At 41.9% G+C, this 18,566-nt stretch overlaps 1 protein-coding gene across 1 annotated transcript in view; it reads left to right on the top strand.

The window, feature by feature from the left end:
* The window catches only part of ccdc88c (coiled-coil domain containing 88C), a 77,251-nt gene that overhangs the window by 4,676 nt on the left and 54,009 nt on the right, over positions 1–18,566 (top strand). Inside the window, exons 2-3 of the mRNA XM_061744304.1 lie at positions 1,571–1,683; positions 7,778–7,886. Of these exons, the coding sequence (XP_061600288.1) occupies positions 1,571–1,683; positions 7,778–7,886 (222 nt within the window). The remainder of the gene's footprint in view (positions 1–1,570; positions 1,684–7,777; positions 7,887–18,566) is intronic.

Below are 18,566 nucleotides of genomic sequence, written 5' to 3'. Positions count from 1 at the left end.
GAATCAATGAAATGAAATATTTTATGGTTTTTGTCCATTACAAACACCCACCATGGACAGATGGTTTTTATGACATACATGGAGGAGGAGCTGACTTTTGAACATGACTGTTTTTGCAGTTGAGATCTGGATCAGATGTAACCGGATGCGAGTGTCTGTGTCTTCCTGCGTCCAGCGTTGCTAGAAACCGTGCTGCCGTGCTGCAGACTCTCAGCAGTTCTCCTCACAGCGACGCGCAGGTCTTATCCAACGAGCCGTCAACAGGTTGTTAACCCCGTGGTGCTTCCTGTTTCCCCATGACCTCATGTCCTGTTGACCCGACCAGTCGACCCACGATTGTTCTGTCTTTGTTTGACAAAAACACAGACCAAACAACCGCTCTGTAGAAAAAGAACTGCTTTCACTCGTCTCTTACGCGTCTGAGGCCTGTATCGCTTTAATCTGTGGGCCACATTTATTTACAGTATAAAATCACTTTACATCGATTATGTAATTATAATTTCAGACGGTGATATTGAATTTAACATTCAGCTTTGACTCCAGAGTCTGAAAACCAGAGTGAGGTTCATTCAGACTGGAATTTTCCAGTCAGGATTCACTCTCGTGTAGTCAGATGAGGCAGGTGGAGCAGGAAGAGCACAGAAGTCAGTCAAAACACAGTGATGGAAACACGGTTAATGAGATCTTTCTATGCAGAGATGCTGTGTTTTCTGTGTGCTGCGTCACAGAAAAGAATAGTTCAATACATAAGTCCATGTAGTTGTATAGGCCAGTCCAATCCCCCCTAGTCCTACTTTTCAGCCCTACCCCTGAATTTTGCACGTTCCCGTGAGGGTAGTGGTGTCCCAATTCCTCTTTGCATATAGGGGGAGTGGGTATGAATCTAGCCCTTCAGAGTGAGGGATTTCAGATAATGACTCGCTGACCAAGGGCCTGAGAAAATTTCCCAGAATGCTTTACGTCATCATTTGCAGACTGAATCAAACAAAAAAAAACCAGCGTACGGCGTTGCGCGCCGTACGCTGTACCCTACGCCGTAGGCTCTGCGTCGATTTAACGCGGAACCATAAATCGGCTCCCGAGCCGGCGGCTCTTCTCATCCCCCGAAAACATCGGCGCAAATTTCTTAACAGGCGTTATTTGGATAAACTGAGCCCAGGTTGGGGATCTTAACGGTTACTTTTACGCCTGAAAAAATATTAAAACTTAATAAAGTGGCATATGAACAGCGCTACAGCAGAAATTAAAACAGCTTCTAGCTCTGGGCTTCCTGATATGGTGTGACGTATGTGCAAACGTAACTACGCAGTCGCTTACGTACCCGAACATAAACCACGCAGTGACGTAGCAAGTGGTGTCCCAATCCCTAGGGAAGATTACAAGGGCCCTACCTATTTTTAGGGCTAGTGGTAGAAAGTAGGGGGTGTATTGGGATTGGCCCTATGAAGTCCCCTATTTGAGCAGTTCTCTGACTGTTTGGACCTGGTACTGGTACCGGAGCAGCAACTGATGGAACATGTCCTGTAATACCTCCGTCCTATCTTCACCTCCACCTTCATTTTGCCTGCAGGTGCGGACTCTGGGCCCCCTGGGGTCCGGGGGCGACGTGGCCTCGGAGGAGCCGGTCAGCATGTTCATGGAGCTGGTGGACGGCGTGTTCCTGCACAAGATCATGACACAAATGTGAGTGAAAGTCTCATTTTCTTCGTGTGAGTCAGTGAAAATTGCCGGTGGTTTGTAGTTTTGTGTGTGTGTGTGTGTGTCTGGAGAGGGTATATGAGGGTACTGGAGTTAATCTAAAGTTTCCTGTGTGTGTCTTTGCAAGTGTGACCACATCCTGACTCGCTGCTTTCAGGTTGTAAATGTCGCAGCCAGATGTGGCTCAGAGCACCAAGTCATGCAGGTTCTTCCCTTCTGAAAGAAAAGAACATGCTGGTTCAACAATTATGTTAAATGTAAGAATGTAGAATCCTGCAAAAGTTAGCACTTCCTTTTTAACCAGGGGTGTCAAATGTGCGGCCAGAGAGATGTTTCCAACGCAAAAAAACGAAATGTTAATTTACTAAAAAGGAAGGCCTAAATAATTGCCATGAATCGCAGCATATCCGATAATATATTTCTTCTACAAATCCATCGTTATTCCACAAATAGAGCAGTTTTCGACATTTTTTTTAGTTTTCTAGAATGCATTTGCCGATTTTATTTCTTTGTAGACGGTCATTTATTTTTATTAACTGAATATTATTATATATTTTTTCGCAGGAAAAATATCACTGCTAAAAAAGATGATAGAAGATATTTATTCGGAGAATTTCAGTTTTAAATACGAGGATAGTGACAAACAGTTAAAAAAGAAGTGCTGACTTTTTCGGCACACTGGCATAAATATCCGCGCCAATTTTTAAAAATGAATACACTTAATTGTACTGGAAAAATCTCTAAATCACAAAGAAACACTCTCGGATGTAATAAGAAAGATTTTGCTTTTAATTAAATTTCATATAAAAAGGTGAAATATAAAAAAAACATACTTGTTTCTGTTTATCTTTGTAAAATGATATTAAAAGTATCTTACATAATTTGAAAAAACCCCCCAGAAATTTCAAGAAAAGATCCTGAAGAAATATATTTTACATAATTAGAGTGTAAACAAAGTGCATATTTCCTTTTAAAATTAACTAAACTGATATTGGATTAGATAACAATAGTAAAAAAAAAAAAAAAAGAATTAGAGAAAAAATTTTCCGCACCGTTTTTGTTATTTTGAGCGTGCGAGAAAAAAATTTGTCAAATCCGGCCCGCCAAGCAAAATGAGTTTGACACCCCTGTTTTAAACGTATGTTTTATCAGGGTTAGTATTAGGCGAATACACCCTCAGAGAAGAAAACATTATAACCTTTACACCATGCAGTTATTAATCACATAACAATGAAGCTGAGCAGAAAAACTAAAATCATGTGGGCAAAACCGAGATGTTCCTCCAGCACCAGTAGATGTTTCATCAGCAGAGGAACTCTCAGTAGATGTTTCCTGTCTGACTCCATCAGTGTCCCATGGTTGTGGACGACTTCAGTCCCTTCTTCTTTCCAACGTTTCTTCAGGTCATTGAGGAACCTGGATTCTTTTATTTGTCCTCATTCCGATGTAGATCTGCGTGTGTTTGGGATCATTTCCACTGACATGACCTAGTTTCAGCCAGCCTTTGTCAGTCAGACAAATGTCCTCACATGTATCTCTAAGAGACTCTGGTCTACAGAGGAGTTCATGGTCCAGTCACTGACCGGCAGGTGTCCAGGTCCTGACCATCATCCCTCCACCACCGTGCTTAACAATAGGTCTGAGGTGTTTCTGCTGGTTGGTCTCATCTCTCCAGATGACTTTGTTCCAGAAGTCTGCTGGTTTGTTCAGATGCAATTTTGTACATCTCAGAAGTGCCTCCTTGTTCTTTTTAGACGGGCGATTGTTTCTCCTAGAATCTCAATCTAAATGTGGTCAATGGGCTGTGAGACGTAGCTTTTCCTCTGAGCATCACACAGTCTGACTCTGATCTCGGGGTAAATGTGCTGGGACGTCCTCTCTGGGGAAGACTTTACAACTGTCTTAAAGGTCTTTTCATTTGTGAATAATCTTGTTTTTGTTTTCTAAGACCATTTCTGATGTCTACACTAACCGCTGCTACTGACTAATTTTATTTAGTGTTAATACAAAAACCAACAGCAGCATTGGGTTTAAAAAGAAATTAAACTTTTGCAGATGACTGTGTTATTGTGATGTTTTTTTTTAATAGTACAGAACAAGATGGGAGATTTTGAACATTAAACGGTACAGACTTTTTCTCCACGTTAAATCAAATTGATTAAATGTTTCAGAGGGTTTTGGTTCTCGTGCAGACGCTGGATCTTCAGTCCCGGTGGCCTGTGACCCCAATTGCTCCACATGTTCATTTGTGTGACTGTTGTGGGTTTTTGTCTCCAGAAACAATGAGAATCAGGCTTTTGTTCTGCACACCAAGTGTGCTCTTGGCTCTCTGTGGGGGTTATTAGGGCCTGTTTAAGGGTTTATGGGAAAGTGGGTTATAGAGGTGCGCGGGAGGGGGCTCCAGGATGGAAGGGGCATGAGGCATATTAAAGGAAAACCTCTCAGAGGCCGTTGGGGAATCAGTCAGTCACAGAGCCAGTCAGCCGTAAAATCTGTCATCTTTCTGTCTGAGCTCTGAAAACATCAAATCTGAGCGGCAGCAGAAATCAACACCACGACTCAACACAATGATCACATGTGATGAATCAGCTGGAATGAAAAGAAATAGCTTCTACTTCAAGGTGAAGGGTTTATTTAAAGGTTTAGTTTTGTAGCATTTGGGAAGAATTCTGAAAGATTGGGAGTTCAGAAGTTTGAAGAGACGTTGGTGGAGGTTGTTAAGGTGCTCCAACTGGAACCACAATTACACGGCTTCACTTTGAAGAAATAAAACAAAACAACCTTCAGGGAGCAGATTCAGATGAAGTTACAATGCCTGGAAACACTTGTCACTGGGCGTGTCCACGCAGGAGTAAACAGGAAGAGGAGAGTTACTGGTTTAGTTGTAGAAATTAAGAAAACATGACAAAAGATTTCTTTCAATAAGGATGCGATCAGAAAACGTGACTCCGGTGTGGAGATGTTTGCCGTCTTTCAAGAAGACTGGAAACGGCAATGACCTCTCCCTCCCCGTACCTGTTTTTCATGATTACACAGCTCCACATTTAGATTTCATTTGTCTTCTCCATCGTCTGCAAAACAGCAGTTCAGCTTCTCCTTCCCAAACATCATAGGTGTGATGTTTTCATGCACATTTGTACAAAATGGTATCAAATTTACTGAATTCTAAATGTAGTTCTGACAAACCGTTAAACAGCAGGGACGGAGGTTCGGCTGGTGAACTCTGATGGCAGGTATGTCTCCTACCTGCCGATCGGATGCTGAACAGTCGTTTTTTTTCTCCTAAACTGGTCATTGAATCAGTAACACCGATATCCACTAGTATGTGAGTGTCTCTAGTGGGGGCCTTTGATTTTAGTGGGAATCCGGAGGTTCTGTGCTTAGAAATGCTGACCAAAGACAAGGTCGGGTTTCTCCAGGTTTGATTGGCCATGTGGGTGTTCTGCTGTTTCCTAAAGTCTTGATGAAACATTTGTGATACACAGTATGTTGGTCCAAATCCATCAGGAATACTTGACCTGATGTTTCCTCCATGTCCGTAGCTACTTTACTCCACCTCACTGTGCTGTGTGAACTGCATGGAGGCGGAAAGGCTGCTGTTACAACCCTGGTTCACCGTGGGAGGTGAAACTAGTGCCGTAACGGAGCCCAAAAACTTCTGTGTGATTCCTAATGCAGACAGACGCAACTGGACAGCGGATGGCTGTATTCTCAATGCATATGGTGGAATCTGTCCATCACTGGGCGGTCAGAGATGACCTGGTGGGCTGTCACAATACCTGTGGCAAGGAGGTCGCAAAAAAACTTCAAACACAATGATCAGAGAGTCAGACCAGCTGGACAGGCCGTGTTATGAACTTTCTTACTTGACTTTGGACAGTAGCAGCTCAGGAAATCCTGCTGCTGTTGCTTAGCAACCAGGAAGAGACTCCACCTGCGGAAGTGAGCCAGTATCTCCCTCCTGATGGAGCAGGAACATCCCAAACTCCATCAGCGATGGGGAAGCTGAGACCAGCTCAGCTGTGTCTGTCCTACAGAAACAGCCCGGTGGAAACTTAACTGTTCTAGAGCCGTTTATTCAGCATTATGATTTATTTAGCGCCGAGTGGTTCAAGCAGCCAGACACATTAGGAAGTTGTTGTGGACCAAGGTGTAGAGGAAGGAGGATCTTTGGACTGTGAAATGTTAGAATGCTTTGTGAAGGCGGACACTTGGGAGGGAACACTGTCACGTGATGGGATTGCTGTGAATGGACAGTTGTAGAGTGGATGTGGAATGACCGTCAGCGCGTCCTCCTGCGCAATCGCTGCATTCAAGCTCTCATTGTAACCACGTCTTTACACTGCAAAAAACTCAAAATCTTACCAGGAATATTTGTCTTATTTCTAGTTAAAATGTCTCATTTTTAGTCAAAAAATCTCATCACACTTAAAACAAGAGTCATCACCAGAAAAATAACTTGTTATTTGACAATTTTCACCTGTTTCAAGTAAATTTTAACTTGAAATAAGTAGAAAAATCTGCCAGTGGGACAAGATTTATCTTCTCATTACAAGCAAACAAAATCCACTGGCAGATTTTTCTACTTATTTTAAGTGAAAATCTACTTGAAACAGGTGAAAATTGTTGTTTTTTCCAGTGATGAGTCTTGTTTTAAGTGTAATGAGATTTTTTTTTAATTAAAAATGAGACATTTTAACTAGAAATAAGACAAATATTCTTGTTAAGATTTTGAGTTTTTGCAGCTGATTTTAGGGGGCGGAGTCAGACACTCAGCTCAGCTCCACATGATTTATACAATTAATTTCCCTTCATGGATTAATGAAGTAGTTTTGAACTGGATTGGATTGATGAATTTGAGTTATTTCATCCAGATTTACAATATAAGGTGCACTGGAAATTAATACATTTTCCAAAGAACCGTTAGTGCGTATGAATTCTATTGTGCTTACTGACCTTGAACATATTTTGGGTAGTACAGTGCGCTCAAAAATCTGTCAATGTTTTAGTGTGACTTTGTAGCAACAAAGCCGCTCCGCTTGATCGATTGTCGGACCATTGCCAGCTGATGCAGGGACGTTGTATTAAAGTCGGTTCTTGGTTGAATACGGGTTGCAACGTCAGACAACATTAGATAACTAATTATGTAGCACTGGCAAGCAACCATCATCCAACATCTAGTCCATGTTACTTTACTATAATTAGATGTCATTCCAACGTTAGACTTTTAGCGTAAACCCAACTTTCAAATCTATATCATAATCCAGTTGTAATCAAATGTTGGAATACAACATTGATCCAACCTCACACTAACTTCAGGTGTCTGCTATCGCTGGCAATGATGAACCAATCAGAGAACAGGACGTAGTACCACACTTACCTCCTCCACTCTTTGTGGAGGACGACTAATTTAAAATGTTTATTTTTCTGTATTAGTTACAAGTGAATGATATTCTGAGTTGTTGTGAATAAGTTGAATAAAGTTTGACTTACCAGACTGTTTTGTTTCACTTTTATATATGTTTTATCATGCGCCTTATAACCCAGTGCGCCTTATGTGTGAAAATAGATCCGTTCATTGATATTGCGCCTCATGGTACGCAAAATACGGTACGCAAAAATATGATGAAGCTGGATGTTTCTTCTCTTATCTGTGATGTCACAAAACCCTGCAGATGTGAGGAGCATATTTTCAGATTGAGGTGGCTCAAAATGAAATGTCGGGGTTCTGTTATGTCTTAGTTACTGATTTTGGTTTTCATACATGCACCCAAAAACAAACCAAATGAAATTCAAGCACAGAAAACTGAATTTTCTTTCAAAATATCCTCCAGACCGCTCCAGCATCACACTGGCATCATGGTACTTTGGGCGGGTTGTCCAGACAGAACACACACACACACACACACCCGGTCTCACACCCTAAACACCGTTGACATGCAAATGAGTCTGGCGCAGGCCGACATGTCAACCTAAATCCGCCTGCAGGACAATGGTTACCCAGAACATTCATGTGTGTGTCCTAAATAGCCGTGAACGTCACTCTGAACACTTCCGTGGTGTCTCCGTGTCTCCATAGCGACCCCAGCCCCACCAATCAGAGGCTGAACAAGAACGTCAACAATGACATGTCTCTGCGTCTTCACAACCTGACCGTCCTCTGCAGACACATCAGGACGTACTACCAGGTACACACACACACACACACACACACACACACACACACACACACACACACACACACACACACACACACACGCTTCATTAGCTCAGCAGGAAATGAAACAGTGCTGAAAAAGGCTGAAACAGCACGCTCATCACAGGAAACAAATCTGATGCAAATGTTGTGTTTTGTGTTCCTCTGATTGCATATTTAGCACACTGTTTCTGTTTTAATTTTGTTCTTAAACCCAGTGATTGCCTCAAAACTGTTTCTAGACATTTGGAGCTCCAATCAAAGGACGTTTGATGTAAAAGTAGCTGAGGAGAGCATGTTCTGCTTTTTAGTTTCATTCTGACGTGTTTGTTCACACTGAAAAGTATCAGTTTGGATCAAATATGTCAGAAACAGGCTGAACATGAAGACTTGGGGCCAATCCCAATTCTCCTTCACTCGCCCTTCTTTTCTCCACTCGCACTTCTTTTCTTCCCTAACCCCTAAAAAAGAAGGGGGAGATTTTAGGGCACTTGAGATCTAGGGCACTTGGCCCAGGTGCCTGTCCCATTTCTCCTACTCCCCCTCGTTTTCATCCCTACCCTGATCAGGAAGCAGAGAGCCAAAAGCTGTTTTAATTTCAGCTGTAGCTCTGTTAATATGGCACTGTATTAAGTTTTAATATTTTTTCAGGCATAAAGGTAACCTTAAGATCCGCAACCTGGGCTCAGTTTATCCAAATAACTCCGATGTTTTCGGAGATGAGAAGAGCCGCCGGCCCCGGGGAGCAGCCTCAGCTCACAGCCCGAGATCAGACGTGTCCGCCGGGTCAGGCTGCTCCGTCGCCCCGGGAGAGAAACTCTCTCTGGGACGCAGCTCTGTTGAGAATTATGCTGGCTGAAATAAATCATTTAGGAAGATGTTGGTTTAATAGATGAAATCTAACAGTTGTAGCTACGCCTGTTAAGAAATTTGCTCCGAAATTTAGAGATTTCTGTCTGCCGGCTCCGGAGCTTGGGTCCGCGTTAAATCGACGCAGAGCCTACGGCGTAGGTTGCGTAACCTACGCCGTAGGCTCTGCGTTGGTGTAACGCGGAACCATAAATCCCTTTATTCTGGCGTGATCTTCGGCATCTTTATCTGAAAGTGTTTAAATTACCCAGATAACAGCTGGATTACTTTGTGGTTTCTGAAAACTATTATATCAGAAACATCCAAAACAAATCTGACGAGTCACAGGATTATTTCTCTGTATTTCTCTGAGACGAGTCTGCCTGTTTGCCTTCGGTCGGCGAGTCAAATCGACGCAGAGCCTACGGCAAAAGCATTCTGGGACATTTTCATACCCCCTCGCTCGCCAAGTCAGCATCTGAAATCCCTCGATTTGAAGGGGCTATTCTCAGCCCCTCGCCCTCGTTATGCCCCCTCCCCCTAGGTGAAAAGAGGAATTGGGACACCACTACCTTCACGGGAACGCGCAAAAGTTAGGGTTAGGGAAGAAAACGAGGGCGAGGGGGAGTATTGGGGCGCAGCCTTAAAGACTGGACAAACTCTTTTCACCTTAAAATGAAAAATATATTCGAGTTTCGCACATTTTACCCAGGAAGCTACTACTGCTGTCATTTAGCAGACACTTTTATCCAAAGCGACTTACATTTGAGAGAACAAGCACACCATTTCACCCAGGGGAGCAATTAGGGTTAAGGGCCTTGCTCAAGGGCTCATCTTGGTTGCCATTCTGGGGCTTGAACCCCCTCCAGACCCAAGCCCACCTCTGTAGACACTACCACCCCCACCCTGTTCAGTTTATTAGTGTTTAAGGTAAAATGGTGATGTGAAGCTTTTGATTTTACGCGAATATCTCTGACTGTAGTTTACTTGAAGGCCCACGACCATCTGGACCTCTGTTTCCATTAGCAGGGCTCAGAGGTCGTTTATGGGGACTAAATCATTGATGTGTGTCTCCTTTATTACGAGCGGCCCTGCAACGAGGAATCACCAGGAACCTCTACAGCAGGGTTCTTCCTCCCTGGTCCTCAGGAACTACTGTCCTGCATGTTTTAGATGTTTCTCAGCTCCAACACACTCCTGATTCAAATGAGCGGATCATCCAGGTCTGCATGGTCCACTGATCTGAGCCAGGCGTGTTGGAGCAGAGCAACATGAGGTGGGTGGTGTTGACTCGATGGAGACTCAGTGGACAGTTGGACAGTATGAAGATGTTGAGCCAGAAAACAAGAGCATATTATATCAGATAGAGACCAAGGGCCAATCCCAATGTTCACCCTACTCACTACCACTAGCCCTCAAAATGAAGCCACAAGGGGTAGGGCTTTGTAATCTTCCCTAGGGATTGGGACACCACTTGCTACGTTACTGCGTGGTTTATGTTCGGGTACGTAAGCGGTCCTGGGCATTTCACGGATTTTTGTGAGATCATGTTGAAAACAATATTTTGAGTTAGTTTCTGCATAAAAATGCATTTTGGTTACATTTCTAGCGAGAAAGACGCCAATGGAGAGCCTACGCCGTACGGTGCGCGTCGCTGCGTAGCCCTACGCCGTAGGGTCTGCGTTGGTGTAACGCGGAACCATAAATAAGCCTTTATTCTGGCGAGATCTGAAAAAACTTCGCAACGACGAGCAAGCAAGTGATTATGTACATTCACTGAGTGCATATAATGAAAGTAAAATATATATTTCTCGCTAGAAATGTAATCAAAACAGATTTTTATGCAGAAACTAACTCAAAATATTGATTTTTATGCACTAAAAAATGAGAAATGTCCGCCATGTTTTTTTGTTTGATTCAGTCTGCAAATGATGACGTAAAGCATTCTGGGAAATTTTCTCTGGCCCTCGGTCGGCGAGTCGGCATCTGAAATCCCTAGCTGTGAAGGGCTAGATTCATACTCCCTACACCTCGATATGCACTAGCCCTAGATGCAAAGAGGAATTGGGACACCACTACCCTCACGGGAACGTGCAAAATGTAGGGGTAGGGCTGAAAAGTAGGACGAGGGGGTGTATTGGGACTGGTCCTAAAACAATTGAAGAGGTGAAGACATCAGTGGATGTTTACTTAGCGAAATCTTGCAGGATGTGTTGCTGCAGCTGAAGAGCAAACTGACTTCTTACTAATCTGAAATGTTGAGCAATAAAAAAACAGTGGCAGATAAAGAGATAACTGAGTCAAAAATTGAAGCAAACTGCCAGAATTTCTCCTTTAAACATTTTTAAGTTCTGATCTTCAGCACAAAGGACGTACTTGACAGACTTACTGATGTGTGGAGCAAAAAAAACACATCAATATAAATGAAATAAAAGGTCTCCAAATGAGAAAACGTTCCTCTTTAAGAGCTTGTGTCTCTTCTGATTCATGTAGTGAAAAAAATAGTGTAACAGAGTTTTAGTGTTTTAAGAGGAATGTTTAGACAAACTTTGCCAATTGGTCATTTTGATAAATGTCACCATCATTGAGGTTCTACAGGTACCGACCTATAAAAGGTGTTTTAATCAAAGGCTTAACTTAGTGGGGTTTTTTTTTAAGTGGGACGTTTTGACCCTTTTGCGGTCTGTAAGTCTTCGCTATCGAGTGAAGGCAGCCTTTTGTTTGAGAAATGTGGGAGCTGGTCGCAAGTGCCACATTCCCGCCTTTTACGACGTGTTAATTCAGCTGCTCTGTGTTGGAACTGTTTTGTTGACATGGACAAGGTCTTCCAGGTGTTAAAAGCAAGCCTTTTTCCTGTTGCTGTGATTGAAAAAATCTGTTTATGTGATTGAAAATGCTAATAATGACTTTAACGATTCCTTTTATGTAAGCTATTGTTTTAGGACCTTGGTGTAAAGCACTTTGGGGAGTTTTTGGCTTCTGTTAAGGGCTGATCCATCTTGAAGCTGGAAAGAGAAACAGCAGAATGTAATCATTCTTTTAATAAACATATCCAGCTCTCATGCACATAAATATAATGACAGCTCTGCCCAGAAACTCAACTGGGAAAAAGAAAACCCCAAATTTGTTGCACAGAGGGGTTAAAAATCACAAGGCTCTTCCTTCGCTCTGTGTATTTTTGTGCTTTTCGTCTTTTGTTGACCACATGTCTGTGACCACATCTGCTCCTGACGTGCGTGCGTGCGTGCGTGCGTGCGTGCGTGCGTGTGTGTGTGTGATTACCCATCACAGATTAACTGCATACCGTTCAGAATGACCCACTTCACACGGGACACACACACACACTTGTGCACACATCTTTTTATAACCCTCAACGAGCTGTAGAGTATGTTTTAGTTTGGGATCAGCTGCAGGATGAAGCGCACACACACATCCACACGTGAACACTCACCCCTCCATGTGGGGCGTCGGCTTTCTCCTAATTAGATGAAATCCCAGCAGACTGGTCTAGTGAATCCTCCCAGTCTCCCCAGTGAATAAGCTCTGACCTGCAGAGTGTGTGTGTGTGTGTGTGTGTGTTTCTCTTTCTGTCACAGCTTAGCTTTCTGTTGTAGTAAACAGACTAACCTGACATCACAGGCCCTTAACTCTGAACCATTCACTCTTGTCATTCTTCTGGGTGACCAGACTGATCAGTTTATCAACAAGACGAATTAATATTTAACAGTTTAAACTGCGTTGAATAATAGCTGAATAAAGCTGAGTTGTAGTGTAAATGATTTCAAGAAAATAAGCATCAATTGAGAAGTGATTGGTTAGCAGGGAGTGTAGCACAGAGATGTTGAAATCTCTGGAGATCGTCATGAATGCAGGGGAGTATTGTTTGTTGCCTGGCAACAGCCTTGCTGATGACATCACATGTAGCATCAACAGATCAGGCAGATGGACAGAAAGTATGGACAGAGAGTTTTCCATCTGCATTTTTCTGTGCTCTACATCGTTGACCTCTCCTCTTCAACTTGTCTGCATTGCTCAGTTTGGAAAACTCAGTGAAGAACTTTACATTGTCATTGCTAAACATCTTAACAGATGTTAAAAAAGTGCCAGAATAACCAGCAGAAATCATACACTGGATGTTTTATCAGACCCGTGGTTGGATGGAACACAGTTCAGCTGAGGCTGCATGAGACTTCAGACTGCAGCATCAATTTATAATCGGAAACATGGTCTGATCAGACTTTATTTTATTATCTGACGACGTTCAGAGCACAGAAAAACCAGCAGTGAGAGACTTTAACATTCATTTAGATGATGGAAAAAGATTGTCTCAATGTCTCTTTCAGTTTTATGTTGGCTTTTCTGTAAATGTTCAGAGACTCCTCACCGTCTTCTTTACAGCCAGAACTTGTTCTGGCTTAACCTTGGAATGATATCCACACCACAGTATCTGAGAGGAAATTCCAATAAAGATGATGCTTATCTGAGAAAGTTTCAAGAAACAGTTCTGTTAATATTCTCTTCAGTCTCATGTCCCAACACAAGAGAGGACAGCTACCAAAACATCACTCCTGTCCAGCTGCTCAAAAAGGTTTTCTTTTTTCAGTAAAGTAACATTTCAGTTGGGATCTCATCAGTCTATCTTTATTGACTGGTCGCTTTTGTCAGGTTTTTAAGGTTGCTGTAATTTAACCACTAGTTAATAACCTTGTCCAATATCCTTTTAAGTCATAACATTCTCAAAAAAAGTATTGCAAATCACGTCCTTTTGTACAGAAGTGATATGAAGCGTTCCAGTCAGGATTTAGGTCGTGGGACTCAGAACTGTTGAAAGTTTCCAACAATCTCCTCATGACGTCAGATCTGGACGCGTCTCTACTTGTCCTGGTTGACTCAGCTGATCACAGCATTTTATCCCAGAGGATTGATGGTATTGCTGGAATAAAGGATCCGTACTGGCTAGTTGTTAAGTAATATTTATCTGGTTGGAGGAGGATGAGTGGAGGAGGTTTATCTGGATGTAATGTTAATTTAGGAAATATCCATTATTAATCGGTTTCAATCTGTTTCCAAAAAGTGTCGTCAGACACTTTCGTAAGGTGGAGTGGGGAGAACTTGTATTTGATACACTGCCGATTTTGCAGGTTTTCCCACTTGCAAACCGTGTAGAAATCTGTCATTTTTATCTGAGGTACGACTGTGACTGTGAGTGACGGAATCTAAAACAAAAATTCCAGAAAATCGGTGAAGCTCCACAACCTCATCGTGGTGGAGGACAGCTGCAGTTTCACTTTGATATACTGTACCAAATATGCTAAATTCAGACATGTTTGGAAATAACATTTTCTACATAATGAAAAAAATAGTGTTTTGTTCTTGGAATGCCGAGGTGAGTGAGAGGGCCAACTCACATTTCTGCAAGAAATACCCTGATTTAGGTCCAGTTAATAGACAACATACTGTAGCATACATTTCCATTGCTGTACAGATGATACTCTATGAGGGTAGATGTAATCCACTAACTGACCATGATCCTAGTGTGGATGGTTTTACTCATAAAACAAACACTTGTTAACAAGTAATCATTTCTAGGACTGCCTTCTTTCACCTGGCCTGAAGCCACATCCACTCATGTCACTAAAAGTCTCTTGTGAAATGGGTTTGATAGGGCAGGCATTATGACTTCAAATCAATATCATGATTAATTAACGATTTTACAGTGAATAGTATTAATTATCATAGTTTTATTAAAAAATAGTTTTAGTTTTACAATTGCTTTGGTATGTCGGTATGGACCCTATCCACACTTTCACTCAAGTGGAAAGACATTTTTGAATCTTTTCAGAGGCTTAAAACAGCAATCTGACATAGGCATATCGCCAACTAATTTAGCTCCAAACACATTTTCAGTTGTAGCTTTAAACTTTTCTTAGGGACCAAAACCATGTGTACTAAAGTGGTTTAGACACATGACCATCTATCAGGGATAGTCCTAAGGTGGCTCTCCTTTCTCTGTTCTTCATCTTCTCTTTCCTGTCTCTCTTTTCCTGCTCTGCCCAGTCTGGTCTTCAGCAGGAGGTCCGTCCTTATGATCCAGGTCCTGGTCCAGGTTTCTACCCCCCCTTATGATCCAGGTCCTGCTCCAGGTTTCTTCCCCCCCTTATGATCCAGGTCCTGCTCCAGGTTTCTTCCTCCTAAAAGGGAGTTTTTCTTGCCACTGCTTGGCTTAAGGTTTTTTTCCCACTCGAGTTTTTACCTGCCAGTGTTTGTTATGTTTATGTAATAATTGCTCGGGGGTTTATGTTCTGGGTCTCTGGAAAGAGACAACTTCTGTTGTAATAGACGCTATATAAATAAAATTGGAATCGAACTTATTTCACTTTCATGGAGACATGTTTTTGCAGTTTTGCTTTTCCTAAAGTTGAGATTATTTCCTGTTAAAACAAATAAAATGTCTAATACCACAGGGATACAGTACGACAATTCCCTTTTCTGGGTCCTTGGACCACTTTCTTTTAGTCTGTAACTCTTTCCTCTTGGTCATATACCCCGTAGGTTTGGTAGCTACTAGGTTGGTTTACTAACATTGCTACGCAGATGACGCCCAGCTCTCTGTCCACCAAACCCTCCTCCCATCCACTTCCCTCTCTGATTGTCTACAGGAAATCCGATTCTGGTTCTCCCTCAAATTCCTAGTTAACAACAAAACTGAATTTCTCCTCATTGGAACTAAAATCCCCCATATCAAAAATCTATAGTTTATCTGTCTCTACTGACAACTCCTAGGTTTACCTTTCCTCCCATGTAAGGAGTCTTGGTGTCATCCTTGAAAATGAGCTCTCATTTCAATCTCATATCAAACCATTAAGCCTATTTCCACCTGTGCGACATCTCCATTCATCCCTTCCACCTACAAATACCGCTCTGCTTCACCGCTTGGTCACGTCTGTCTTTGTTACCGCAGCTCCTTCTGTTTGGTCCACTCATCTAAACCGTCCATAGACTGCAGATGGTTCAAATCCCCCTCCATTAGTTATATAACTCCTGTCTTGGAGCAGCTCTGCTGGCCTGCTATCGAATTCCGTATCATGTATCCTGTTTCACACCTTCAAGGTCATCAACAACTTCACCCGTCAGTATGTCCTCATTATCTCAGTATCTTCCTCTACCAGCCAGCTCTCCCAGCCCTGCTTTCATTTAGAGTCTCTGTAACCACCTGCACAACAACTCAGGTTCCTTCTCCCAGCTCAAAACTAATTTATTCAGACAAGCCTACTTTCTTCTGTACGTCTGTGTTCCATGTCATTTGCCATTATGTATTTTTTGTTTTGTTTGATTGTTTTGTTTTTCTTTTACTGCTTGTACAGCGACCTTGAGTATCTTGAAAGACGCCTGATAATTAAAATGTATTATTTTCAACCAGGTGTTTTGCTCTACGTTTGAAGCATCTGGTTGAAGGTGCAGGTCCACCCTCCTCTTCTGAAGACCGTGTGTGTCTTTTTAAACTGGTGTTATAGTTTTGTTTTGTCCACCGTAGAATGAAAATACAGGACTGTCTCAGAAAATTTGAATATTGTGATAAAGTTCTTTATTTTCTGTAATGCAATTTAAAAAAAAAAAAAAAAAAAAGTCATACATTCTGGATTCATTACAAATCAACTGAATTATGAACTGATCATGGCTTACAGTTTAAGATTAAGATTCCCCAAATATTCAAATTTTTTGAGATAGGATATTTGAGTTTTCTTAAACTGTAAGCCATGATCAGCAATATTAAAATAATAAAAGGCTTGCAATATTTCAGTTGATTTGTAATGAATCCATAATGTATGACATTTTTGCATTACAGAAAATAAAGGACTTTATCACAATATTCTAATTTTCTGAGACAGTCCTGTAGTTGTGGAGCTGAAGAAAGCAGAGCTGGATGATTGATCTCTGATCGGGGTCTGTATTGTTTCAGAACCGCTCACTAAACGATTTGCTCTGATGTTCAACAAAGTGAACATCTATATCCAAGTGTTTGAGTTGGTTGTGCCAGAGGGAGAGTGAGAGTTCATGTGAACTTCATCTGAGTGTGTGGCGGCTACGACTTTGGAACACAAAATGCTGGAAAACAGATATTTGTTTCACCAACTTGAGCTGGACTCTCCTCTCACACTCCTTTCCTCAGCGTTTCCTCCTCTCGCTTTACAACTCCTTGGTTACTATGGCGACGGCAGAACAAAGCCCTGAGCATACAAGGGATGTTTTGAACTCTGTATCCTCTGTCCTACTTTATATACACACACTCTGGACTGTGATGTAAGTGTGTGGATGTTTTGCACAACAACTCTGTGTGTGTGTGTGTGTGTGTGTGTTTATTGTGGTCAAACTGCTTTATAACCTAAAGTAAGTGTTGGTGTGTTTTTCAGTCATGTGTGTGTTTGAGGTGAGGCTGGAGTGTGCCAGGCACCTGGAGGGAGTTTAGATTTGTATCTGATTCTAACTGAGTTGTGTGTCTGTGGCGTCAGCTCGCAGGTCTTTGAACTCGTTAATGGAAACAACAAGCATGAGTTACTGGACCAGGAAGTCAACCTTTGTGTTGATATTATCCGTCCCACTCAGATGATTTCTGTTTAATAATTCTATTCTGCCTGTCAGTCTTTGTTTAGTAAAGGTTGAGTAATCAAATTTGATAAATTAGCATACTAAGGAGCAGAGAGGGGCAGTCTAAATGGAGCATAAATACAAGCAACCTATTATGGCTTTTACTTCGGCCACAGATTGTTTTTGATTTCATTTATTTATCTATTATTCAGTCAGTGTTTATTTTAAATATCAGTGTGACAGAGGGTTTGTTTGTGGCAATAAAGGTTCATAGATTTATCACTCTGATCTGCAGTCCACGCACAGTTTATGGATGCAATAAAAAGATTTTTTTCAAACTATATTAAAATCAGGGCAGCATGGTGGTTTAGTGGTTAGCACTGTTACCTCACAGCAAGAAGGTTCCCAGTTAGACTCCCAGGCCCAGAGGGGTCTTTCTGTGTGGAGTTTGCATGTTCTCCCCGTGCTTGTGTGGGTTCTCTCCAGGTACTCCGGCTTCCTCCCACAGTCCAAAAACATGCACGCTAGGTTAATTGGTGATTCTAAATTGCCCGTAGGTGTGAGTGTGAGTGTGTCTAGTTGTGTGTTTATATGTGGCCCTGTGATGGACTGGTGACCTGTCCAGGGTGTAACCCCTGCCTCTCGCCTGTAATTAGCTGGGATAGGCTCCAACAGACCCCCGTGACCCTGCAAAGGATAAAGCGGGTATAGATGATGGATGGATGGATATTAAAATTAAGATCCAAGGTTCTCTACCAGTCCAGCATCACATTTTTTAAATTCTCTTAAGTTACTTAAGTTACTTTTTCTTTTTTCTCTTTACATCACTTTTTATCATTTAGCATATGTTATGGTTACTGTAAAATTTGTTGTAGAAATAGTTCTTTATTTTTTCACCTTGTCTGCACACATATAATGATTGATACCATGACGGTAGAAACCAAAGGCATATATATGTGCATTATTACTATATTTAATATATATACATATATATACGCATACATATGCGTACACATACATAAATATACACATACAAACCCAGTGTTTTGTTTTTTCTTTGGGGGGGGGGTGACGACATCCACTGCCAATCCAGGAAGCAGGAACACACGGAAACACACGTCAAGCACTGGAAATCTGCAACAAAAAAACCACAAACAAAACACGAAACCGGCACAGAGCCGACCAAAACACGAACAGCAATCGACCCAAATCTTGAGATCTGATCGCAGTCTGAGCT

This window comes from Cololabis saira, chromosome 16, assembly GCF_033807715.1.
Source record: "Cololabis saira isolate AMF1-May2022 chromosome 16, fColSai1.1, whole genome shotgun sequence".
In the NCBI taxonomy this organism is placed as follows: Eukaryota; Metazoa; Chordata; class Actinopteri; order Beloniformes; family Belonidae; genus Cololabis; species Cololabis saira.
Note: the sequence above shows the minus strand (reverse complement) of the source record. Positions and strands in the feature narration are given on the sequence as shown.